Source organism: Python bivittatus, unplaced genomic scaffold (assembly GCF_059951505.1).
Source record: "Python bivittatus isolate LINGU-HERP-01145 unplaced genomic scaffold, Pbiv_v1 ctg000480_np1212, whole genome shotgun sequence".
In the NCBI taxonomy this organism is placed as follows: domain Eukaryota; kingdom Metazoa; phylum Chordata; class Lepidosauria; order Squamata; family Pythonidae; genus Python; species Python bivittatus.
The window spans coordinates 74,954,869-74,973,642 of record NW_028277075.1 but is presented as its reverse complement, the minus strand read 5'-3'; the positions used below and the strand labels follow the sequence as shown (position 1 = coordinate 74,973,642).

At 45.9% G+C, this 18,774-nt stretch overlaps 1 protein-coding gene across 1 annotated transcript; it reads left to right on the top strand.

Moving 5' to 3' along the window:
• Positions 1-14: 14 nt before the first annotated feature.
• Positions 15-11,251, top strand: GMPPA (GDP-mannose pyrophosphorylase A). Its single transcript, XM_007419791.4, has 12 exons — positions 15-509; positions 2,521-2,618; positions 2,762-2,865; positions 3,330-3,522; positions 3,702-3,761; positions 3,953-4,083; positions 4,478-4,612; positions 5,252-5,349; positions 5,984-6,030; positions 6,888-6,980; positions 9,263-9,431; positions 9,589-11,251. The coding sequence occupies exons 1-12, from the start codon at positions 470-472 to the stop codon at positions 9,687-9,689; spliced, it is 1,269 nt and encodes a 422-aa protein (XP_007419853.1). The 5' UTR covers positions 15-469; the 3' UTR covers positions 9,690-11,251.
• The last annotated feature ends 7,523 nt before the right edge of the window (positions 11,252-18,774 follow it).

Here is an 18,774-nt window from a genome sequence, read left to right as displayed (position 1 = left end):
CTCCGGGAGTCGAGGCCGAGGGAAACTACCTTTAAAGCCGAAAAAGAGGGAGAGCGGGAACGGAGCCAGTGCCCGCACTGCATTTTAGGCAAGCCGGAGTCGTGGCAGGTGCTTAGGGCTGAGTCCGCCGCGGTCCCGGAACTTCGCGGGGAGGTGGATGCAAAGGCGGGAGGCGGCGGCAGCGAGCAGGAAAAGACGCGGATGCTGTCAACTGCCCTTGCATTGCAGCTGGAGGATCCCGCCTCCGCCGTCCCGCGCCTCGGGCTTTAAGGCTGCCGATCTGCCTGGAGCCTGAGCTCGGATCCACGGGGAGGTGGAACCGGTGACGTGGCATTCTCACGTGCTCGGAAGCAGAAGGCCGCGTTGGAGCCGGGAGGAGGTTCCTCTGCGGGGTCTTTCGTGTTCTCGGGACAGCGCGGAGGGGCCCATCTGACGTAGTCTTCCCTGCCGTCCGTACACCAAGCGCGCGATGCTGAAAGCCGTGATCCTAATCGGGGGCCCTCAGAAAGGTGAGCTGATGCCCCTCGACAGCTCCCGGAAGCTGGTGCCCTTTCGGGCTGGAGGCGGCAGGGCAGCCGGGTGGGCTGTTCTTCGCTGAAATAAAAGCGAGTCCACGATGTGCCGATTTAGTGTGTTTCTTTAGCCGACAGCTTTTACATGTAAGAGTGTTCTTAACCCTTAGCTGGCCCCTGCCTCCCTGCCCCTCCCGCCCCTTGATTTTCCTCCTGCCCAGAGCAGCCGGGCCTCTTCTTCGGAAGGATCGCCCTTCAGACGGCCGTAGTGTCTCTCTGGAACAGTGTTTCTCAACCCTGGCCGCTTGAAGATGTGTGGACTTCAACTCCCAGAATTCCCCAGCCAGCCTTGCTGGCTGGGGAATTCTGGGAGTTGAAGTCCACACATCTTCAAGCGGCCAAGGTTGAGAAACACTGCCCTGGACCCTTCTCTGTGCCAGGCTAAAGATTCCCAGCTCCTTCAACCCTTCCTCACGGTCGTGGCTGGATAGGCTCCCGTTGGCTAACGGGCTCCTAAAACGTGGTACAACCTGTCAAGCGTAGAACACAGCAGAACTTTGATTCCCACAGTCCTGTTCATGCTTCTGTGAGGGCCGCCTAAAAGGTGCATTTTTCTTAGCAACGATGCCTTGCCCCCTTGTAACACGTTGTAATCCAGGAAGCCATCCTGCTTCCTGTTCTGCTCATCTTATGCTTGGGTCTTCGATTTCCAAGGGCAGTGCATCTGTGTTGCGTTTAAATGTGTTGGCTTGGGCCCATGGTTCCAGACACTAGGATTTTGTAGCTGAGATTTTGCTTCTGATATACCTCTCCCGCTCCTAGTCTTTTGCCACTTTAATATGCGCTGTTTTTACATCCTCAACCATAACTTTATTAAAAAGTCTGAACGCCCGGGCAGGGTGTGCGTGTGCAGTAGATACCTGGCTTTGCACTTCAGATAACACAGGGGCAGAGTGGAACTGGCATGACTTTGCCAGTTTGTTAATGGGCTTTGCCAGCAACTGGAGAGTTGCTGCCCATCATGTGGGTGTGAACGGAGGTCATGGACCCATGCTGCTGAGCCTGGAAAGGGCAGCAGCTTTCAGCAGAGCCCAAGGTCACAGTAGGCAGTATAAATTCAGGAAGCAAGTAATTTTAGAATCTGGGCTGCAGAGCAGGGGGGTTAAGGCCTGTTTTCATCAATGGATACTGCAGAAGCACTTCCCTCAACTCAGAGGTTTTTTCACACACACCCCAATCCCCCCAGTGGGCACTGGAAAAGACTGACTGACCAGGCCGGTTCAAAATGGTGGGGGCAAAAAGCAGGTAGGAAGGAAAATCAAACAGTGATGACAAAATGGAGGAAAAGAAGGAAGTCTCAGGGGACTGCTAGGATGTCTCTCTGCAATTCATCCTTGATTATTGAAACTACTTTTTTTAAAAAAAATGTAAAAATAGATTTAAAATGAAACATTGGAAATAAAAATGGAAAGCAAGAGGAAGGAAAAATAGTAGGGGGAGGTGGCAGCCGGGGCCGTGTGATAGAAGCCTTGCCCCTTTGTTACGTCCACTGTATTTATGTCACATGTAAAAACAAGGTGGGGCTTCCACTGTACAGCTGTACTTTTTTCTCACCCCCACAGACACCCCTACACATGTATATATTCCCATGAACAGAAGAAGTTCTGGTTGCATTTGCTTACAGCTTCATTTTTCCCACTACACAAGCCTTTATCTGAGCCAGTGTTTCTCAGCCTTGATAACTTTAAGACCTGTGGACTTCAGCTCCCAGAATTCCCCAGCCAGCCATGCTGGCTGGGGAATTCTGGGAGCTGAAGTCCACAGGTCTTAAAGTTGCCAAGGTTAAGAAACACTGATTGGAGCTAACTCTGGCTGCCTGCTGTTTGGGAATTTAGCACGATGTGCCTTACTTTCTGTTCTCTGCTCCTAGCAGAACATTACCAGAAACAGGAGGGGCAAATTCTGAGGACAGTTGGCTCCTGATTCAGGAATTGTCTTCTTCTTTCAGGGACCCGCTTCCGACCCTTGTCCTTTGAAGTGCCCAAGCCCTTGTTCCCCGTGGCAGGGGTTCCCATGGTGCAGCATCACATTGAGGCATGCACTAAGGTAAGGGGGCTATTCAGATTAAGTTTGGAAAGGGGAGGCAGCACATTTCAGTTTGTCACCTTACCTTAATTGTAGTCAGATAATGAAGCAAGCAAGAAAGTGAAGTCCGCTCAGCCTGATGCTTTTCCTGCCATTTCTAACAGGTGCCCAACATGAAGGAGATTCTCCTGATTGGCTTCTATCAACCTAATGAGGCACTCAGCCACTTCCTGGTCTCTGCCCAGCAAGAATTCAAGATCCCTATTAGGTGGGTGACCAGTGGATATCGTGAAGGAAAAGGTAGGAGGGGATCCAGCCCTGGGATCTGTCGCTCAGGGACTGGTTCTGCATAGCCTGGCCTTTTAAAAAAATGCCCAGTTGCGTTGGCCAACACAGCAACATCATTAGCATCTTGCACAATTTTTTGCAAACATCTAAGCTCTAATTCAACTTTTCCTCTCTTAGGACCTTCCAGATATACTAGGCCAAATCTCCTGTCACTCCCAGGAGCTGAATTCTGTTTTACCGGTTAATTCCACTTTTTCACATTCCTCTGAATGTATCCATGTGTAATTATCCCTAGGGACTGAGGACGATGCCTCATGTTCGATGAAATAGTTGTAGTCCTTGAAAGTTCATCCTATAATGAAATGTAATCAGTCTATAAGCTTCCCCTATTTGGAAGCAGGGGGCTCCAACAGGCATCTGATGGTGAATATCTAATTTCTGTAGGTATCTGCAGGAATATGCAGCGCTTGGCACAGGTGGGGGTATCTACCACTTCCGTGACCAGATCCTTTCAGGTAACCCTGCAGCCTTCTTCGTGCTCAATGCTGATGTCTGCTCCGAATTCCCCCTCGATGAGATGCTTGCCTTCCATCGTCAGCGTGGCAGTTCCGACAGCTTCCTCATGCTGGGCACCACGGTAGGAGACAGTCCCACCTTCCCAAGCTGAGTCAGTCATGAGGAGGTGGTTGGAAGACAGAGAAGTCCTAGGGCATCAGGCAGAGCCTAGGACCTTCTTTAGATCTCCTTTTGAAGCCTCCTGGCAGCTTCAGCGTGTCTGTCCCCTCAATGCGTCCATGCCAATCTCGTTTTCTGCAGGCCAATAGGAAGCAGTCTCTGAACTATGGCTGCATCGTGGCAAATGCCAGCACACACGAGGTATGAAGGCATGAAGGCAGGCGGGAGGGGGGCCTGGGAAGAAGGCAGGCCCCACTAGGGAACAGGCCCTTCTGTGAGTCCTGCCTTCTGCATCCCAGATCCCAGGTTTCCCCTCAGGAATCTTCTTCAGCACCGTGTGCCCCATGGCAAGGCTCTTGTCACTCCCACCTATGTCCCCTTTTCTTCTCTAGGTCTTACACTATGTGGAGAAGCCCAGCACTTTTGTGAGCGAGCTCATCAACTGTGGTATCTACTTATTTACCCCGGCCATCTTCCATCACATTGGGGAAGTCTTCCATCGTAACCAGCGGGAGCTGCTCTTGTGAGTGTCTTTCCCGGCAGTGTTTTTGTGCCCTTCATGCTCTGGGCAGTGGCAGGTCACTCATCTACCATCTCTCTCTCTTTTCTCCATCTCCATCTCCTCCTCCTGTCATCCTTTGCCCTCATGCAGGGGTTCATGCCTTGGGTAAGTGTCCTTCTCTCCCTTCATCCTGCATGTGCCTTTTTCAAGAGTCACTGGTGCTCTTCTGCTCTGTAGAGTTTAGGCACTTAGATGGAGATCTAGCTTTTCAGTTTCCCAGTTGCTGGAGGAAGCCGTGCTGCTCCCCTATTCACGCTCCCTGTAACTTGAGAGCTTTCTTTTTCTGGTTGGGGTTGTGCCCTCTTTCTAGACAGCAGTATGCTGCCCTCAACTTGTCTTCGTCTCATTCCCACAGAGAGGAGAACACAAACGGTTGGCAGCGGGCTGAAGCCATCAGGTTGGAGCAAGACATCTTCACAGCCCTTGCCGGGCAGGGACGCCTCTTTGCCTACAAAACAGAAGGGTTCTGGAGCCAAATCAAATCTGCTGGGTAAGAGAAAGGGATGCGGCTCTGTCTGACACCCAGTGGCTCCAGGACCAAGCTTAGCCAGGCAGCGGTTGCAGACTCCCACTCAGTGACCCATGGGATGGACAGGCAGCGGTTGCAGGATGTGCCCTGAAAAATATATGTTGCAATGGCAAGAGGAACTGTTAACCTTGTTGGAAGCAGCAAAGAGGCAAGTCAGAGCAGATGGGAGACTGTGAGCCTTGCTGCTCATTTCCTCTCCTTGCCTTTGGTTTCACAGGCTGCAGCCCCTGTAAATCTCTGTCCGGCTTCTTCTTCCTGTTTCTCCAAGTCATGTCTAAAAAAGGAAGCGCATCCAAATGTATTAAGATGCACATCACTATAACCAAAGTTGTGGTTGTTTTGTAGTTTAGCACCCATCAGGCTTAGACCTATGGCTTTTGTCAGATAGATGGCAGCATAAAAGAAAGAGAATTTGAATATTTTGGTTTAAATGTGGGTACTGTGCAAGGTAGAATGTCATCTTCTACTAATTGTGTGTGTTTCTCCTGATGAGAGAGCCGTTTGATTTCTTGTTTTGTCTCCAAGAGGTTGGCGATATGGGATAAGTGCTGTGCTTGAGGGTTGGGGCCAAACATAATACCCCCATGTTCTCTTTGCCAGCTCTGCCATCTATGCCAATCGTCTCTACCTGAGCTGCTACAGCCAGTGTCACCCGGAGAGACTTGCCCAGAATCAACCTGGTGGGCCCAGCATCCGAGGTATCTGCCCTTCCTCCCCACACTGTGAGGCAGAAACACCAGTCCATTCTGTTGGCAGGAATGAGGCACACTCTTTGCGTCCCTACGGGTAACGTGTCTCCTCACCCAGCTCCAGCAGTCCTATAGATGTCTTACTGGAGAGATCTTAATAGCAGATCAGTTCCTAGGCTGTCATATCTGTCCTCGGGATCCAAAATGGCAGCAAGGGGTTCCAAAATGTATGGTGTATCTCCTTCAGCCCCCAGGGGTCAGACAGAGGTTTATTTATTCATAATATGTTGTTGTTTGGATTATTTTTGATGAGAAGTTTTTGAAAGCATTTTTGCCCAGGTTGGGAATTGTTTTGTTTTCCCTATACGCTTGGCTCCAGAAACTCCAGAATTCTGGAGAGAACCCTCCTTCCTTCGTCACAAGTTTCGGCACCGAGGTAGTAATTTTAGCAGCTGACCCCTGTGTGGGGAAAGGCATTCATGTTGAGTTGAATGTGTCTGGGGATCATGAGATACTCAGCACTAGAGCTGGAAGCCCATATGGTAAAGAAGTGGACCTCCTCTAGCAAAGTCTTCAGAAGAATGGAAATGACTCATGGAGGACAGAGGAGAGCTGAAGTAATTGTTGCTTCTTTTCCATACAGGGAATGTCTATATTCATCCAACAGCCTCTGTGGATGCCACTGCTGTGGTAAGTCTGCAGGCTGGTCAGTGTCTGCCCCTTCCCACAGCAGAATGGGGAAAGCCTTTTGATCCCAGGGCTGCAGTATCTTGGTGGGCTTCATGCCAATAATGAGCAAGGCCAGAGCCAGGGGTATAGGATAGGCCTGCCATCTCCCTTGTGCACAGTTATTACACGTGTGTGTTTGCATGCTCATAAACAGTTCCCCCCCCAAGCTTAATTGCAGTACAAAGGGGAGGATGCTTTGCGGGGATTTTGGGGGGGGCTGTAATGGGCCGTGAGAATGACCTTGGGAGACAGGAGGAGGAGGAGGAGGAGCCTAGAGAAGTTCAGGCAAACGATATCTCAGCCCACAGAAGGAATGGGGGCAGAGGAAGTGCCTCAGAAGGACCCTCCCTAGTTCTCTGGAAAGTAAAGGAGAGGGAGGGGAGAAGGGCTTCAGACTTGCAAGATGCTATTATTGTAGCCCTACAATAAAAGTAGTATTAGTACTTGTGATTTTGGGTTCCTGTCTGGACTATCTCAAAGGGCTGACAGGGAGGAAGAGATGGTCTTTCCCTTACCCTCCCTTTTGCCCCTCCCAATAATAGGTAGGATTTTAAAAATTCCTGATTTTTAAAATAGAGGGCACTGATAGAGGGTTTAAAGGGGAAAAAGAGCCTCAGCTGACACTTGTAGAGGTTTCTTAAGAAGAATCCCCCTCACCACCCCTTGCTGTATTATGTGGGGTGGGGCTGGATTTTAGAGCCTGTTCCATTTGGCCCATGTCTTTGCTCCAGAGGGCGAAGGAGAACAGGGGGCTAAAGAGGGGCACTTGCCTGCCAGTTCACTGACACAGGTCCCCCTCCCCTGGCTTTTCCCTGCAGCTGGGTCCCAATGTCTCCATCGGGAAAGGGGTAACCATTGGTGCAGGAGTGCGAGTGCGAGAATCCATCATTCTGCATGGAGCGTCTCTCCAGGTAGGTGTTTTCTGAAGTTCCAGGGGGCCGTAATCTAGTATTAGCATGACTTGCATTTTTAGTATCATAAATATGCATTCGTTTTATATCTTTGTTGCTGGGGATCTCATAAACTTCCTGCAATTCAAATAACGGCATTTCATCCGTGGAAAATTAAGTCTGTACTCCTCAGTCTAATTCTTGTTTAATCTATAGCCATGTCTTTGTTAATTATAGAATGCTTGTCCCATTGATACTTAAAAACAATTTTATTAGTGTGTTTTCTCATCTTAGAAGCTGAGCCTTCTTCTATGGGCTCTTCAGATACTGGATCACTTATGAAACAGATAATACAAAAGAAAGACATCTCTATTATTAAACAAGGCTCTTGTCTTCTCTGCAGCAATGCAATTTCATTTCCCCACTTTTCATTTCCTCTGCACGTGTCCTGTTTAAGAAATGGGGGAAAGATATTCCATCATCTTCCACTTCTTATAGGACAGGGGTTGAGTGAAATGGTGCTACAAGTGCTAGCGCATTCTCCTTTGAGCCCTGCCTTGATGCTTCCAACTGAAGGCGTTGAGGGTGGCCACCACCCCAACAAAAATGCCTCCTGAGCACAGCAGTATGGAAGAGAGATTGCACCAGATGCTTGATCAAAAGCAAAAAGCCCCATCACAGCTTTGCCCAGACTATTACATGCCAGTTAGTACAGGTAGTCCTCATTTAATGTCCATTTGTTCAGTGACTGTTCAAAGTTATGATGGCACTGAACGAGGGGTACTTACAACTGGTCCTCGTAGTTGCTGCCGTTGCAGCATTCCCACGGTCACATGATTGTGATCCAGGTGTTTGGCAACTGGCTCGCAATTATGATGTCGCAGCATCCCACAGTCACATGATTGCAATTTGCAATCTTCATTGCTGGCTTCTGACAAGCAAAGTCAATGGGGAAGCGGGCAGGACGCCACAAATGGTGACTGACCGTGGGATGAGATCGTGCAGGATTTGCTTAATGACAGCAACTGGTTCTGCCGGAACTGCTGTCATAGGTCAGTGCGGTCACGTGATGTCACGTCTTACGACTACATCACTTAGTGATGGAGTTCCTGGTCCCAATTAATATTGGTAACCAAGGACTACCTGTGTTGGATGCAACTTTTGTCATTCCCAGCCATAGGCAATGTCTGCTGGAATTGGTAAAATTCAACCACAGTTGGTCAGGTCTATATATAGAATCAATACAGTGTAGAATTGAAAGTATGGCCTGGGATCATTGAGGCCCTGATTCAAGTCTCATTCAGCTGTGGAACCTGCTGGGTGACTTTAGTCAGCTCCTATTTCTTGGCTCAACCTAGGGTTGTTGCTCTAGAATAAAATGAAGAGAGACTCACAACCTACAGTGCCCTGAAAATTCAGAGAAAAGATGGGATATTAATACAGTAATCACAGTGATATTCCCTTGCCTTGTATTACATGGGGATGCTACATTGGGGTTAGTACTGTCTCTAACAGGCTTTCCTAACCGGTCAACATATACAGCATTTGCTTTTCATCTTTTTCTTGTGGCCAGCAGGTGGTGCTACTATGCTGTAAATGTTCATTGAGAGTACTGAATGAACAAAGAGAGTTTTGTTGGTCCTCTTCAAAGCTAACCAATGTATTATGGCCCAGGTCCTGTGGGCTACAGCCCTCGGCATCAGATGCATGATCTTAGGGAGTGGACTGAAGCCCTTAAAATGTCTGCTTCTGACACTTTTTGAGGCTGGAATCTCTTTCGCATGGGGGCGGGCATTGATGAAGGCTGAATTGCTTCCCAGCTGCATGATGATTGCAGATGTGTGAATGAACCGGGTCTTCCTCCTCCTCCTTCCCCTGTGGCTTCTGTCCATTTTGCCTCTGTTTCCTTTTAAACGAATTGTTGGAGAGTTGACCCCTGTGCTGTTCCTTAAATAACCAAGGCTTGCTGTTCTGGTTGCCTTTATATGGTCTTGGGTTGTGGATGAAGTCTGAAACTTGATGAAATCATCCCTGGTCCCTCCAGATTATATTAAAAAAGAATTTTAAAATGTCTCAAATGTTGGTAAGGTAGCAAATTCTAATATTCTTTCTTCTACAAGATCACTGAAATCTCATGTGATGTAGCCCTTCCTGGGAGGCTTCAACCATTTGCAGTCCTTTAAAAAAGGAAAGAAATTGGGGGTGGCTGTGGTGCTCCTGTCTTGCCGGAACGCTGAAGCTTTGGCAGCCTTGGGCCCTGTGGGTCTGACTCCCCATGGAATGCCCCACTCTCTTTTCCATAGGACCATACCTGTGTGCTCAACAGCATTGTAGGCTGGGACAGCACAATTGGACGCTGGGCTCGTGTAGAGGGTACCCCCAGTGACCCCAATCCAAATGATCCCTATGCAAAGATTGACAGCGAGACACTCTTTCGAGATGGCCGCCTCACTCCATCTATCACTATTCTGGGTAAGCGTTGTATCCAGTTTTCCCCTTCCCCAATAAACAATTGGGACCTTCCTTGGGACATTCTAAGTAGGAGTCCCTTGTGGGATTACACCTCCTCCTTACCCTGTTTTCTGAGCTGATCTCTTTTTTGATTCACCCCCGACCCCACCCCAAACAGGCTGCAATGTGACCATTCCTGCTGAAGTAGTCATCCTGAACTCAATTGTGCTTCCCCACAAGGAACTCAGCCGCAGCTTCAAGAATCAGATCATTCTTTAATGGGCCGTGAACTCACCTCTGTTGACTTCCAGATAGAAAGTTCAAGAACCTCATAATAATGTAGCTTGTGACTTCGTCAGACTTATTTTGAAGCCTCATTCAATCCTTGTCCTGGTAGGCCAAGATCTATGGCTTTGGTATCGGCTGCAATATCCTTCTGGGACTTTTCAGGGAATGGGAATATGAGCCTCTTTCTTAGGCTGGAAGGAGTTGAAATGGCCTCCTCTTCCCTAACTTGACTGCCAGAGAACCTCCCCGAGGAAGAAGCCTGCCAGAACCTTGGGGTTACCTCACTAAAGGCCATTGAGAGGGAAAAGTGTGTAGCTTTCTCTCAGTCCTAAGAGGACTTGAGACATCTCTGCAGGCTTCTGTGGCTTTCAGATCCAGTTGAATCCCATCAACCCCAAGAGCTCCATTCCTGATGCCACCAATGAAACAGAGCGGGGCAACTGCAACTTCAGATCAAGTACTGCAGCTCACGTGGCCAAAAGACCTGTAATTTCCCCTTCCCCTCCATGTAGTGCCCCTTTTTCCCCCTGGCACTGCCTTTTACACTTGTACACTAAGGAATTTACCAGACAATGGCCCCATACCTGCCTCTGGTCCTTTATAATGAGGAGGAACTGATTTGTTTCCATGTTCTAGTATGATGCAAGCCAAGTTGAAACTTTGAAATGAATGAGAAAATGTTGGTAAGAAATCACCAATAATAAACATGTATTGTGGAAAGTGTTTGGATATGTTAGCTCCCTCCCAGTGAATGGAATAGTTTCCAATAAGGCCTGGAACAGGAGCTGCTGCCATACAGAGGCTTTTGGGAAAGGAAGCAGATAGGGACTTCCACGCAGGAAGTTTCCAAATTGCAGTTAGATTCATTTGGTGCCCAACTCTCTCATTCAATTCTCTGGAGAAAGCAGTCCTTACCCATCAGTTTACCTTTCCATAAAAGACCTGAGATTGCAAGGGCAATGCACTAGCTGTCTTCTTTTTTTAATTATTTGATTTTTTTTTTTTTTTTACTATTTGAAAAATATAGTGGCCTGGGTTCGGAGCAATTTATCTCTTCCCTCGCCACCCTGCATCACCCATTTTCTGGGCAGGGGAATGGAAACAAACGTGCCTAGAAAAGCCCTGTTTTTGCAAGGATTCTCTATGCTCTCATCTCTGTGCTAGCAGTGAGAAGAGAAGATGAATGAATGGTCACCCTGAGTTAACCCTCACCATGTTCCATGTCATGGTTGATGGGGGAGGCTAGTTTAACCCTGTACCCTCCAGGGCTCTTCTGTGTTAAATCTAACCCGATACTGACTGGCTTTTTGGGTCCCTGTGATAAGCTAATCAAAGCCTACCAACCATCCCAAATGTTCTAGGGTGGCATTTTTCAAAGTGATATTTTGTCGCAAAGTCTTGCTTCTACAGAATCCTGGGTCCCAAATGGCTGAAATCAATACACGTCTTTTGAACAGGTTTGTGCTGATCCATCTCTGCTGGTTTTTCTTTGAGTCCCATTAGGGAGTTCCTGGACATGTTCATCGGATACCCATTTATCAAGAGAGGATTTATCTTTCTCCTGCTACTGGAAGCGTGATCTTTTTGCAGCTAGTTAATGGCAAAGGCAATCTGATAATGGTAAATTAGCAACTTCAGCTAATTGCTTCCTGTAACCTTCCATCCCCCCCCCCCCAATCTGTAGTATAGCGCTAACTATCTTGGTGGCCAGCAATACCTATCTGATCTCATTTGGGTTCTGAAGCTAAGCAAGGTCTAGTCTGGTTAATACTTGGATGGGAAGGTGCCTGGGAAGCCTAGACTGGGAAATCAGAAGCCATCCCATAAGGAATGCAATTTCTGTACTGCTGTCCAGAATCCATAATGGAGTTGAGCTCAATTTGAAGGAGATTCCAGTTTGTTTTCTGTTTGCCCCTAAGACCTCAGAGCTTAAGTAATGGCTAGAAACAGAATAGAGAGATTTGTGAATGAGCCTAGCAATCCTCGGAAAGGGGGTTTGATGCCTGCAGCATTAGTCATGTGTTGCAAATGTGTTTCTCCTGATGATGTGTTGTTTTGTAAGCCAGTCATTAGAAGGGGAGATGGTGGTGAAGGATGTTTTTTTTCAGGAGCTGCAGCAGAGTTGTAAATATAAATAATGCCATCTGATTCTGCTCATGTTGTTTAATTCTGTTTAAGAAAGAAATTCTACTACATTTACATGATAATAATTCAACTCAGTTGGACTCACCTCTAAATAGATTGTGTCATGTGAGTAGCAATTTCTCCGAACTTTAAGAAAAAAGGAGCTTCATAGATGGTTTTGTACTGGCTGGAAGAATTGGGGAAGGAATGATGCAAAGACCTGTAGCTTGTAATTCGTTGAGGTTTTTTTTTTTCTTTTAACTTTCTATAAAGAGGTCACAACATGCTTGCCTGGAAACTGTGCTGAAACTAGTAAGGCTTCTGAATATGTTTGCTTTTTTGCTGTCCTGGCTTACTTCTGAGTAGACCCACACAGAGGACATGCACGTGCAAATGATGCTCTTGATTATTTCAGGATACATTCATACACACAACACCCACACACTTAGCTGCTTTACGTTTGGCCTCATCAAAATGGAATGTGGCCCTCAAAACATTTCTCAGAACCAGTTTCTAAAAGATTCCTTGGCACTAATAACCATCATGAACATAATATACAATCCCCATTTTATCCGCATTTATTCTGATCATCAGAATCAGAATTGTTCACAGGTCACCCAGTATAATCATTACATATATAAGAAAGAGCAGCCTAAATACCTGAATTAGCTAGCATGGCCCAGTGGTGAAGGTGTTGGACAGGCATCAGGGAGAGCTGGCTTCAAGTTCCACCCACAGCCATGGAAATCATTGGGTGAGTTTGGGTCAGTAACACACTCTCTCAGCCCAACCTACCTTGCAGGGTAGTTGTTATGGAGGGTAATTGTTGGTGACAGAAAAGGAAGGGGGGGGGCTTTGTAGGTCTGCTTGAGCTCCTGAACATTTAACAAATGATAAAATTATGGGTATGTTGCTTTAGGCCCTGAATTTGAGACAACCATATCCTCATTTATTTCTGAGAGTGGCATGACCCATTTACACCTGTTGTCCAGACAGAGCCTTTGGGTCCTTGGTTGTGGAGTTTGGCCTCGGACCCTCCCCAAATCCATCTGGCCCCTTTTCTGCCACCTAAAGAATGCCCACCCCTGCCTTAGTGGACAGCTGGTCTGCTTTAATCCTTTGTTCGCTGCTTCTGCCTTGCTAATGGAATTGTGAATTTTATCTTCCCTAAAATGCAGGCTTCTGTAAAATGGAATGGGGACTGTCTCTGTGCTGGACTGTGAGACTGGGTGGGGGGAGATTATAAAGTACTTAACACACCGCTAAGGCTTAGAGCGGGCAGGAATTAAAAAAAGAAAATGCCAGGGATTGGGCTGGGGTGGGCAAGCATTTCCCTGCTCTGAGCTCTGACCACGTGGCAGATGGTTTGCTGTGCCCCCCAGGCTCCCTGGGTGCTCCTGATAATCAGGCCAAGCCTATATGGGCAGGCCAAACCTGGGGGTGGGGGGGGAATGGTGATTGTTTTTATAAACTGATACCAACTGACTCCAGGTGCAAAATCTAGCAAGTGAGGAAAGTGCAGAATTGAAGTAAGGCAAAATCTTGGCTCAGGACCTGGCTGAAAGCTTGAGAGAACGTCAGTAAATACACGGGGCAAAGATGTGTATAATTAGTCTTTTCATAAAACAGGCTGTATCGTCCCTCATCAAAGGCCCCTGTATCAGGTTAAGTCGTTCTGGCATAAGCGGAGACATCCTTTTGAGGATAAGCAAGTGGCTGAATTATAGGAAATAGAAGGGAGGCATAAATGGTCAATTTGCGCAGCGGAAAGAGATAAACCGTAGGGAGCCTCAGAGATCTATAATGGGACCTGTGCTTTTTTAACACATTCATTAATGACTTGGAAAAGGGATTGAACAGGGATGTAGCAAAATTTGCAGATGATAAATTATTCAACATAGTTAAATCTAAAGCAGATTGTAAGGAGTTCCATGGGGATCTTATAACAGTGGGAGAGTGCATAATGAAATGCAGAGTTGATAAATTCTGCACAGTACATGGGGGCGGGTGGGGGAAGGAGGGAACAAGTTCAGCTACTGTGTTTAGAATTGGCCACGTCCCTTAATAAACAGGAAAGCAGCGCTCAGGTCCCAGGCATATTTACGGAGAGTTAAGTCCATGGCTCATTCCAGAGTCCATCAAGATGGGGCAATTTGCCAGCATCCTGAAAAAAAAAAAAGCATAGGGATTTCCAAAGAAGCTGGGCAAAATAAAATGGACGAATAATGTTATTCAAATAAAACCAGCAGCCTTGTCTTTGGTTTTTGTGAAACAAAACCTAGAAAGAGGGTAGATGACTAAGGGAATGCAAGTTGCCAACTGTAGTTTCCTCCACCCGCTTCTTTCCACTGTGAAGGAGAAGGGGGCAGCTTCTGAAATGGGCACAAGTCTCTCTCACACCCACACCCACAATACAGTTGTATGCAAACATTTAGACACCCCTCATCAATTTGTATTTCAATGACTCCCTAAGTTAACAGTAGCTGACACAACTTCTCCACTGTACAAAATTAACCTCAATATCCTTTTGTAAATGTGAATGTCTACTTGACTTTGTGTGCATTTAACATTAAAAAAAAAAAACAGTGAATACAGCAGGTACAGAAGTTGGGATCTGTCAGTCACCACTTTGTAACATTTCCTTTGGCAGAAACAATAGCTTCCAGATGATTCGTGTTTCCAGATGAGAGTCATTCTAGCCTTGCTTTTGGGTTTTTTCAACTCTTCCTTGCAGAACTTGTCTAGCTCAGAAATATTCTTGGGTCCCCTTGCATGCTCTTATCTTTCTTTCTTGTACTACATGGTTGATTTGAAGGTATGTTTCAGATACTTGTCCTGCTGAAATATCCAACCTTTTTGCAGCTTCAATTTCTTCACTATGGGACATTAGATTGAAGACTAAGAAAAATCTCTGCCAGAATTGCCCCCAAACTGGTCATATCAGCAAAAATGGAACTCATAAATCACAGGAACAAACTGCTGAAAAGCTAACAGTTGAGTAGTCCACAGGTTCATAGTACAGGTAGTCCCCAGTTTAAAAACGAGTTCCATTCCCAGGGTCTGTCCTTAAGTCAAATTTGTATGCAAGCCAGAACAGTATTATTGTATAATACTGTATAAGTAGTATTGTGTAATTAAATTATTGTGTATTTAACTTGGATGTTGTTACAATAGGCTCCGTTCTTAACTATGGTCCTCTGTAACCTGGGCATTCTTAACCCAGGGACTCTCTGTACAACACTGCTTCTACCACAGTGATCTTCATGGGAGAGTTTTCAGAAGGAACCCTTTTCTCCAATCTCATCACACCAGTCATTGTCTAAAGTATGCAGAAGAAAACCTTAGTAAGCCTGAAACATTTTGAAACAACACTTTGGAATGATGAAACAAAAATTGAATTCTTTAGCTACAACTACACAAAGGTCTGGGTATTTGCCCTCCCCATTTCATACTGAACAATTTTTAAAAACTCAGTTCTTGAGGGACAAATGTTGCTGATTTGAGATAGGATAAGTTTGTAGGAGAATTGTAGGAATCTAGGATAGGATCAGGGGCAGCAATGCATGATTTTGATAGGGGATTCTGCATTGAATAGGGGATTATGCCAAGCAGGCAAACAGATTTCTTTCTCCTTTCCTCAGATTCCCACTTGCGTGTAACGCAGAATCATTCGTGTGTGTGTAAATATAGCTCAAGAAAATCACATTAGGTTGCAAGAAACCATCAGTCCAGTTCTGAGTCAGTGTCTGTCTCCTGACATTGTCTCTGTACTGGGGACCAAATGGCATAACATGACTTATTGCTACATAATTGAACTGCCTTGTTATGGCCAAGAGCTGTAGGAAAAAGCTAGCAAAGATGGGAAACTTTTCCAGCACTGTCTGTCTGCTAGGAAAAGCTGCACTCTTGGCTTTCAGCACTTCTTGAAGCTTCTAAAGGCATTGGAACTCATATATAAGAAGGAACAAATTTATCTTTCTCAACAAAAACAGTGCAGGAGAGAACTGTTTGACTCAACTTAGTCTGTGGGTGAATCTCACACCACTGCCACAATATGGAAGGTTTTAATTCTGGCCTTATAGTTCTCTCTTCTGAAATGGGAGGAAGGAAGGGAGGCAGGCAGGATGGCTGGCTGGCTGAGCACTTTTTCCTGAACTACAACAAAGAAGTATAGTGAAAGAAGTAAATTTGCATGAGGTTCACCAGGTTTCTATAGTTTCTTTTAACAGATGATGTTTGGGCAAGGAATCTTGAAACTAGAGATCTGAATATGTTCCCACCCTTTACCTGCAGAAAAACAAACAAAAAACAAGACTATTATGCCAGGTTAAGCAACACATTACTGAAAAACAGAGTAGGGAATTCTGAAAAAATTAAATACAGAAAGGAAGATCAACAGGTGGGAGGGGAGGAGAGGGGAGGGAAAGGTGCTTGGGAGAGCATTAAACCTGAATGGGCAAACGTGCTTTCCTCCAACAAGGTGGTTGACATGCCTTCTGGGATTCCTGCCAGGCAATTCATTCCCCAGAAGAGATACAAGAAGCAATGTTCCCATTTAGGAGCGAAAGGTTCATAAGCAGCTTCGGGTTGCAGTGCTTCACAACAAACCTCTGTCTTGAAGCAAAGCAGCCCTTCAAAGTTTTGCATCCCATTCACATCTATCCATACACACTTATAGGATCATGAGGAGAAATACAAGTATTTTTAAAATCCCCATTCAACATTTCCCTATTGTACTGACGAAGGTAATTCACTAAGAAAAAGATCATTAATGCAATTAATAAATATGACCAGTTTTGAACAAAATTATCCTTACATGTAGGATTTTTCAAAGCTCTTTCTTGTGATGTCAGTTTTTCAGCTGAAGCCATTTCCAACTCTATTAAATACCGCCAAAGCAATGAAAGACAGATCTTAGGGTTTTTTGTCTTGGTGGTGCGGCCTTATGCTGCTCCAGACACTGTTCCATCTAGTTCAGTATTCTGTCCATCCAAGGTCTCCAACCTGGTGCTTGTCAGGCCAGGGTGAGATTCCAGCCCTGCTTCTCTTTCCTTTGTGAATGAATGAAGGGTTTACCATCATCCACTTGAACTGGGGGACTAGCATCTTTTGCTGCCAAAAATGGTTGAGGGAGCAGCCAAGACTATCGTGTCCATCCTTGGCGTGGGGTACAGGTGTCTTCTCTTCCAGCTCTTTTTTGCCCAAGCAATGTTTAAAAAATTGTTGGTGGCATGATTAGGCCAGCACCCACCCCTCTCAATTTATCTTCGCAGTATTTACCTGGAAGACACCTCCCACAAAGGAAGAGTAGATAGAAGATTGATCTTTTGATCTATCAAACTTTCCCTCCTTCGTGGGCAAGGGCCAACTCCCCCACCTTACCAAGATAAAGTTACCATCTTTAGCTGAAGCCAGTCTCTGAGTTATTCTCTGTGTATATATTCCTGCCAGAATATACTGTAAAAAAGGGGAGAAAAGAATGACTCTTGATTAAAATAAATTGCCTACAAAGTAAAATACCCCATTTACATAATTAATTGATTCCCATCTGCATATGCTAACCAAACTCTCTGGCTTACAAACCACTTGAAGAAGGAGAAGGAGAAGAAAAAACAACAACCAGGCAGAGATGTAGGGAGGGAAATGAAAGCTGCGCTGAAAAGTGAAGGAAAGAGAAAGGAGGGAACAAAACTGGATGAAGAGAAGGAGAAGGGGACTGGAAAATGGAAAGGGAAGGAAAGGGGAGGGGGAAGGTCTGTTTAAGTGATACAAAAAGGGTTTAATTCATCTGAGAAGCAGCTCCTGCCCCCCCATCGCCCGCCCCATGTCTAATTTTCAGGCTAATCTATGCTTTTCAGCAGCGACTTACAATACCTGCCCGTTCCTTTGTCTTCAACAATTTCTTTTGTTCTTATCTGAAGAATTCCATTCCATTCTATTAAATTCACCTCGATTAACAGGCAAATGCTTTCCTATCTAGTTCATTTTGCTTCTTTTCTATCTTTGCTTTTATGTTCCAGATGAGTTCTAAACTGGGTTTGGGCTGGCAATGTTACATTTTGCCAGCAGAGGGCAGTATCACCATACTAAGATTTTTAGTTGCCAATTTGCTAAACATTAGATTTTCTGTTGAGTATTGAATTTTACTTACACAATGGCATAACACAACCAGCCTGCTTCTCTTGTGTGTGTGCTCTCTCTCTCTCTCCCTCCTTCCCTCCCTCCCTCCCTCACACACACACACAAACCCCACATACTATTTTGCTCCTCCTTGGTCCCTGGTTTATATAACAATTTGCTGGGTCATATTACTAGTACTCTTAGAATGTATTATTTAAGAGTGAGGGATGGAAGCAGACATTTTCCTCAGACACACCCTCTAATTCCCATACAGATTAGTTATTCCTTAACACACTTTAACTAGCCTGTTGTATATTCAAGATGATAAGGAGTGCTAAAGGGGTGTATTTCTCCAATTGGACTCTCTGCAAGTGATTGTGAGTTCAAAACTACACAATGGTAGTAGCCATCTGGTATTAATTACTATGGAGGAAAAGGGGATGACCTGATGTACCCTGATGCTCAACACTTTTGATGTCACAATTTGAGGCTGGGGGTTGGGTGGGGAATGGGTAGTTCAGGCTGACAATGAGAATGCTTTGGCTCCTAAATGCCTCATATTCCCATTCCAACCTTTAACCACACACATACACACAAAGGCCCAGACAATTAGCCCTCCTGGCCATGGCACTGTGTCCTTAGAATGCTTCCTGTAGTCCTCCAGCTGTTGGGAACAGTGAGGTGCCGCCCTTGACCAGCCCCCAATTTCCCATCTCTTGTGAGAGTTTGGGACCATGTTCATGAAGTTGGCCTCTCCCTCTCTCTCCCTCTCTCTCCCTCTCTCTGTATCAACTCTATCCATCCTCTAAGCAACTGCAGGGAAAGACCTTGA

Excerpts from the sequence above, each read along its gene's own strand:
- GMPPA (XM_007419791.4), top strand. The coding sequence starts at position 470 with ATGCTGAAAGCCGTGATCCTAATCGGGGGCCCTCAGAAAG. Across the intron at positions 3,762-3,952 it reads CAAATGCCAGCACACACGAG|GTCTTACACTATGTGGAGAA; the intron begins GTATGAAGGCAT and ends TTTCTTCTCTAG. Across the intron at positions 4,613-5,251 it reads AGCCAAATCAAATCTGCTGG|CTCTGCCATCTATGCCAATC; the intron begins GTAAGAGAAAGG and ends TCTCTTTGCCAG.